Source organism: Chiloscyllium plagiosum, chromosome 13 (genome assembly GCF_004010195.1).
Source record: "Chiloscyllium plagiosum isolate BGI_BamShark_2017 chromosome 13, ASM401019v2, whole genome shotgun sequence".
NCBI classification, from domain to species: domain Eukaryota; kingdom Metazoa; phylum Chordata; class Chondrichthyes; order Orectolobiformes; family Hemiscylliidae; genus Chiloscyllium; species Chiloscyllium plagiosum.
The window spans coordinates 81,209,564-81,216,941 of record NC_057722.1 but is presented as its reverse complement, the minus strand read 5'-3'; the positions used below and the strand labels follow the sequence as shown (position 1 = coordinate 81,216,941).

Below are 7,378 nucleotides of genomic sequence, written 5' to 3'. Positions count from 1 at the left end.
CCTGTTCCTTGGATGCTGCCTGACCTTCTGCGCTTTTTCAGCAACACATTTTCAGCTCTGATCTCCAGCATCTGCAGCCCTCACTTTCTCCACGCTGCAAGTTCACCTACCTTATTTTGTATACTTTTTGCATTGAAGTATACACACTTCAAACCAGTTTCCTGTTTACAGGCACCCTCCTTTGAGATTGATGCCATGTCCCTACACTCCAGGTCCTGCACCCTAAAGCTATAGTCTGGGTTCCCATGCCCCTGCAGACTTAGTTTAAACCTCCCCCACGAGCACTAGCAAACCTCCCACCAAGGATACTGGTGCCCCTCAGGTTCAGGTGCAGACCATCCTGTTTATAGAGGTCCCACCTTCCCCAGAAAGAACCCCAGTTATCCAAATACCGGAATCCCTCCCTCCTGCACCATCCCTGTAGCCTGTGTCTGTGTCTGTGTAGGTTTCCTCCGGGTACTCCAGTTTCCTCCCACAGTCCAAAGATGCGCAGGTTAGATGGATTGGCTGTGATAAATTGCCCATAGTATTCACGGATGTGTAGGTTAGGTGCATTAGTCAGGGATAAAGGTAAAGTAGGAGAAAGTGAGGACTGCAGATGCTGGAGATCAGAGCTGAAAAATGTGTTGCTGGAAAAGCGCAGCAGGTCAGGCAGCATCCAAGGAGCAGGAGAATCGATGTTTCGGACCTGATGAGGTGTACCCTAGAATTCTGTGGGAAGATGAGGAGGTGATTGCTGGGCTGAGAGTGTGGTGCTGGTAAAGCACAGCAAGTCAGGCAGCATCCAAGGAACAGGAAGAAGGGCTTATGCCCGAAACGTCATGTCGATTCTCCTGCTCCTTGGATGCATAAAGGTAAAGTAGTAGGGTAGGGGAATGGGTAGGTAACTCTTTGGAGGGTTGATGTGGACTTGGGCCAAATGGCCTGTTTCCACACTGTAGGGATTCTATGATTCCACTTAACACTATGTTGAAGGAGGATTACTCACTTCTCAGGAGAATGGAATTTTCTTTTATTTCAGGAGGAGACTTTTGGGTAATGAATCATAGATCTTGGACTTCAAGCCTTTAATTAGTAACTATTTGTTATTTCAGAATTCTGATGTACTGTTCTCTCCACCCTTACATTTACAGACTATGTAACTTATGGAACCTAAATATTACTTTTTCCCAAAGCTTTGTCACTTTTAAAAAAGATATGTTAAGAGCTTGGATGGAGAGAAATTTAAATGTGTACAAGAAAATTTTCTGATCCAGTATGTGTACCTACTAGAGAAGGTGCAAAACTTGACCTACGCTTGGGAAATAAGGCAGGGCAGGTGACTGAGGTGTCAGTGGGGGAGCACTTTGGGGCCAGTGACCATAATTCTATTAGTTTTAAAATACTGTTGGAAAAGGATAGAACGGATCTAAAAGTTAAAGTTTTAAATTGGAGCAAGGCTAATTTTGATGGTATTAGACAAGAACTTTCAAAAGCTGATTGGGGGCAGATCTTCACAGGTAAAGGGATGGCTGGGAAGTGGGAAGCTTTCAGAAATGAGATAACAAGAATCCAGAGAAAGTATATTCCTGTTAGGGTGAAAGGAAAGGCTGGTAGGTATAGGGAATGCTGGATGACTAAAGAAATTGAGGGTTTGGTCAAGAATAAGAAGGAAGCATTTGTCAGATAGAGACAGCGGAGTCAGTAGGAGTGCACTTGAGAGAAATCAGGAGGGCTAAAAGGGGACATGAGATAGCTTTGGCAAATAGGGTTAAGGGGAATCCAAAGGGTTTTTATGAATACATTAGGGACAAAAGGGTAACTAGGGAGAGATTAGGGCCCCTCAAAATCAGCAAGGCAGCCTTTGTGTGGAACCGCAGGAAATGGGGGAAATACTAAACAAGCATTTTGCATCTGTGTTTATTGTGGAGAAGGATATGGAAGCTCAAGAATGTGGGGAAATAAATAGCAACATCTTGAAAAATGTCCATATTACAGAGGAGAAGGTGCTGGAGTTAAAACGCACAAAGGTGGATAAATCCCCGGGACCTGATGAGGTGTACCCTCGAACTCTGTGGGAAGGTGAGGAGGTGATTGCTGGGCTGAGAGTGTGGTGCTGGAAAAGCACAGCAAGTCAGGCAGCATCCAAGGAACAGGAGAATCGACGTTTCGGGCAAAAACCCTTCATCAATTCTTGATGAAGGGCTTTTGACCAAAATGTCGATTCTCCTGCTCCTTGGGTGCTGCCTGACCTGCTATGCTTATCCAGCACCACACTTTTGACACTGATCTCCAGCATCTGTCCTCACTTTCACCTAAGTGGTTGGGCCTTTTGCTGAGATATTTGTATCATCGATAGTCACAGGTGAGGTGCCGGAAAACTGGAGATTGGCTAACGTGGTGCCACTATATAAGAAAGATGGTAAGGACAAGCCAGGGAACTATAGACCGGTGAGCCTGACCTCAGTGGTGGGCAAGTTGTTGGAGGGAATCCTGAGGGACAGGATGTACATGTATTTGGAAAGGCAAGGACTGATTCGGGATAGTCAACATGGCTTTGTGCGTGGGAAATCATGTCTCACAAACTTGATTGAGTCTTTTGAAGAAGTAACAAAGAGGATTGATGAGGGCAGAGCGGTATATATGATCTATATGGACTTCAGTAAGGTGCTGGACAAGGTTCCCCATGGGAGACTGTTTAGCAAGGTTAGATCTCATGGAATACAGGGAGAACTAGCCGTTTGGATACAGAACTGGCTCAAAGGTAGAAGACAAGGTGGTGATAGAGAGTTGTTTTTCAGATTGGAGGCCTGTGACCAGTGGTGTGCCACAAGGATCGGTGCTGGGTCCACTGCTTTTCATCATATATATATATAAATGATTTGGATGTGAACATAGGAGGAAAGGTTAGTAAGTTTGCAGATGACATCAAAATTGGAGGTGTAGTGGACAGCGAAGAGGGTTACCTCAGATTACAACAGGATCTTGACCAGATGGGCCAATGAGCTGAGAAGTGGCAGATGGAATCTAATTTAGATAAATGTGAGGTGCTGCATTTTGGGAAAGCAAATCTTAGCAGGACTTATATCCTTAATGGTAAGTTCCTCAGGAGTGTTGCAGAACAAAGAGACCTTGGAGTTCAGGTTCATAGCTCCTTGAAAGTGGAGACACAGATAGATAGGATAGTGAAGAAGGTGTTTTGGTATGCTTTCCTTTATTGGTCAGAGTATTGAGTACAGGAGCTGGGAGGTCATGTTGCGGCTGTACAGGACATTAGTTAGGCCACTGTTAAAATATTGCGTGCAATCTGGAAAGATCTTGTGAAACTTGAAAGGGTTCAGAAAAGATTTACAAGGATGTTGCCAGGGTTGGAGGATTTGAGCTACAGGGAGAGGCTGAACAGGCTGGGGTTGTTTTCCCTGGAGTGTCAGAGGCTGAGGGGTAACCTTATAGAGGTTTACAAAATTGTGAGGGGCACGGATAGGATAAATAGACAAAGTCTTTTCCCTGGGGTTGGGGAGTCCAGAACTAGAGGACATAGGTTTAGGGTGAGAGGGGAAAGATATAAAAGAGACCTAAGGGGCAACTTTTTCACGCAGAGGGTGGTATGTGTAGGGAATGAGCTGCCTGAGGATGTGGCGGAGGCTGGTACAATTGCAACATTTAAAAGGCATCTGGAAGGGTATATGAATCGGAAGGGTTTGAAGGGTTATGGGCCAGGTGCTGGCAGGTGGGACTAGATTGGGCTGGTACAATTGCAACATTTAAAAGATTGCAACATTTAAAAGGCATCTGGAAGGGTTTGAAGGGTTATGGGCCAGGTGCTGGCAGGTGGGACTAGATTGGGTTGGGATATCTGCGGCATGGACAGGTTGGACCGAAGGGTCTGTTTCCATGCTGTACATCTCTATGACTCTGACTGAATGTTTATGTGGTAGATGGCCTTTCCACTCTGGAAAGCTTGGAATAAATATTCTGTATTTCAAACCTGAAGAAATCCTAATGATCGACAAACAGCGAGCTTACTTTCAACTTTGTTGCGTTTTCAGGAGCCCCTGGCCATGGCAGAAGACCATACCCCTTTGGGAACCAAGGGCAACTCAGTGAAGAGGAAATGAGGCAGAAAAGAATTTATCGATTTGCAAGATGATTATTGGCTCCATCTTTCCACCTGTCACTGGTATCCCATTATTGGGTTGCATATTGTCATTGTTTGCACAGTTCTTACACATTTTCATGTAAAATCCATTCTGCATTTTGCAATCAGGATTGCAGGTATCTGCCGCGGTTATTCCATGTACTTGCTTTACGTATCATCATATGACTCGTCTGAAGTTTACTTTACAATTTCTTCAAACATTTTGAGTTTGGTTTGACACTGGTAGAATGTTGACCAGGAAGTGCAAAGTTGAAATCAAATCTTATCTACAGTGAAGCATGAGTCACATCATAGTGGTTGTCTCTGGGAGAAGCAGCTGAACACTTTGCGCCATGACTGGGTTCAGCATTTAAAACTAGTTGCTAGGCTAACTGGTGGAGGTGAGCATCCTAGCTGCACTGAAACCATTGGATGAGTGAACTGAAATGAACCAAATGGTCTTCCTCATCCAGAATTATTTTGTCTCTGACGTCACTTGTATTTGAAGGAATCATTGTATTATTTCCAACACGCCAGGCTAGATGGGAAGGCACAGGCCAAGGCATTGAGAGACATTGATTAGTGTACTGATTCTCTGATGCATAACAGTTCACTGACAACACAGGTTCTCCATGAAATTTCCGATGTGCTGTCCCAACCTGGAGAGTAAAGAAAGGCTTGTTTTTTTAATGGCAGTTTTACAATTTCTGTCAGAAATGTCTCGACTTTCACATGAAGAGTATTATATAAGTGCTGTGGTTATTTTGCTCAACTACTTTTTTAAGTTGGTAAGAAAAGGAATTTAAAAAGCCAATAAAGGCTTCAATATGGTAAAATAAATAATTAATTCTTATATGAAATGATTTTGTTTGTCTTTATTTGGAATTGAGTGTTGCTGCCACACTGTCTGCTCTCGAGTGGCAGGCTTCACTTCCTCCAATAGCAGTGATTCTATTTTCTTGGTTAATCTAGAATGAGGCACAGGTGGAGACCCACACCCTTTACAAAAGTAAATTTGACAAATCCCAAAATTAAATACCAAAAGGTTCAGCTAAGAGTACAGTGGAATGTTTTATTTGTGAACATTCTGTCTATGGTAGTTAGTCCACTTTAAAGTCAGCCATCTAACATGGCAATTGTGGCATTTAGCATGAATTACAACAAAAGTCCTTTTCTTTGCCTTTACTGCATCAATGATGAGGGAGACTGCAGTGTGTAAAATCACAATCACGATAGTGGGTGATGCAGTGGTTGTGAGGAACATTGTAGTGTTGCTTGAAAACTAATCAAGAATAATTTGCCTGTTAAATCTGTTTAATGTATGGGTGGTTAAGGTGTGGGTGACTGACAATTACTGGTAACTGAGCACATGAAAAGTGAATCTATTTAGTTACATTGTTTGTACGAAAGGATTTCATCTTATTCAACCACTGTTTTGAGACTTTGTCAATACACTCAAGTCCAAAATCAAAATGTAATCACGAATTTCGTGTTCATCATTCTGTAACCAGCTGAGTAAATGGAATGTGTGATTTGCTGTATTATTTAAAGTAATTTGGCATTTTTTGAATATATTCGTCACTTGTATGATTGTTTCGCTCCATAGATTATGTACAAACACTACAAATTATTTTATTTTCTTTATTGCTACTCTCCATTCATGTCAGAATTGGGTTTGAAAATATGAATCATGCGTTTTTAGATCTGGTTACAATCACTAGAAACCAATTGATTTTAATTTTTCAAAGAGCCTTTTATGTGGGCAGGAAAAGTTCTCTAATTATCTTTTCAGTGTTACATGATGTGTGCCTTATGAATCCTAGCTTTTTGATTATTACACTTGCATTCAATAAACACTGTGCACTTATTAATGTGACTTGCTAATGTAGGTCAGGGAAGAGAACAGTTCAAATGAAACTCATCCAAACTCAATGGAGCTGGAACACTACAGTCAGAGGGTTTCCTCCTCTGACCGCATCTGAGCAGGAAAATTACAGAGGCACTGCCAAGTTTCCTGATTTAGAAATGTCTTTCTTTTCAATTTGTGATAATTGGATCCCAGAGCCTTAAAATGAGTTTGTAATATAACCAACATTGGATAATTATGTCTCTTTTTTTATTTGGACAAAGAAAAATAAATAATTATTCATCTTTGTAGAGCTATGCTGTCTTCACCTTGGTAAAATTGTTTTAACTTGTGTATAAAGAAGGTTTTGCTTTTAACATATTTCTTATCTTAAAACTAGCACCAGTTGCACTGGATGAAACAAAAATTTGCAACTCATGCGATTCTTGATAGAGTCCAAAGTGATTGTTTGTTTGAGAACCACTTCTTTGCTACTACAGAGGAACCTCGATTATCCGAATAAGATAAGTGGACACTATTTCGTTCGGATAATTGATAATTCGGTTAATTGATTCAGTGCTTCTCCTCTGGTGCTCTGAGTTTTCTGAAGTTTCTTTGTTCTTTGCCTGCCTTGCTCCCTCTCTCTGTCTCAGGGTTTGTATCTGAGCAGACACACAGTTGTGTGTAAGGGACCTGCAGCATTGCTGAAGCCTCCCACCCTCAATCAGTTCAAAGGGATTGACACAGCGAGCACTTGCTGTGCCCACTCCCCGTTCAGGAGACTAGGCAGCAGTACACCGCACGCAAGCCCCCACCCGCCCACACCCCTGCCTCCAGACTGCAGGAGGGGAACAGCAACAGTAAGACTGCTGCTGCCTTTGGGGTGGGGGGGGGAGAGTTGCAAAATAGCATGCGCACTCACACACAACCTTTTGACAGGTTCCACCTTTGCCCTGTATAGGACAATGTCTGGGAAAGGGTGGGTTGGGGGGGGGGGGGGGGCGGGGGGTGGTGTTCAAAGTATACCCCTGTGTAGAACTCCAGGGAAAGTGTGGGGGGAGAGAGCGCGCGCGGGCAGTCAGTCATTTAGAGATGGTGCCTGGGCTCCCATCAATGTCCAGGGCTGTTCTTGGCAGCATTTCAGTAAGCCGAGTTCATTTTTAATCATTGTAAACAAAAGACACGATCAGTGTTGGAAACACGTCTTTGATGTAATGTTTCTATCGGGACTTTGAGATCTCCTTCAGATAATTGATATTCAGGTAATCGAGGTTCCTCTGCACACGATAGTTAATCTTTCCTGTGAGCTTAGAGTCATACAGGTTTACAGCATGGAAACAGACCCTTCAGCTCAACTTGTCCATGTCACCCAGTTTTCACAATTAATCTAGTCCCATTTGCCTGCATTTGATCCA

General features: G+C 42.9%; 1 protein-coding gene across 2 annotated transcripts in view; it reads left to right on the top strand.

Moving 5' to 3' along the window:
- rhbdd1 (rhomboid domain containing 1) overlaps positions 1–6,266 on the top strand; it is a 94,601-nt gene extending 88,335 nt beyond the window's left edge. For both annotated transcript variants that reach the window (XM_043702861.1, XM_043702862.1), the window contains exon 7: positions 4,029–6,266. In XM_043702861.1, the coding sequence (XP_043558796.1) occupies positions 4,029–4,129 (101 nt within the window). In that variant the 3' untranslated portion in view covers positions 4,130–6,266. The remainder of the gene's footprint in view (positions 1–4,028) is intronic.
- The last annotated feature ends 1,112 nt before the right edge of the window (positions 6,267–7,378 follow it).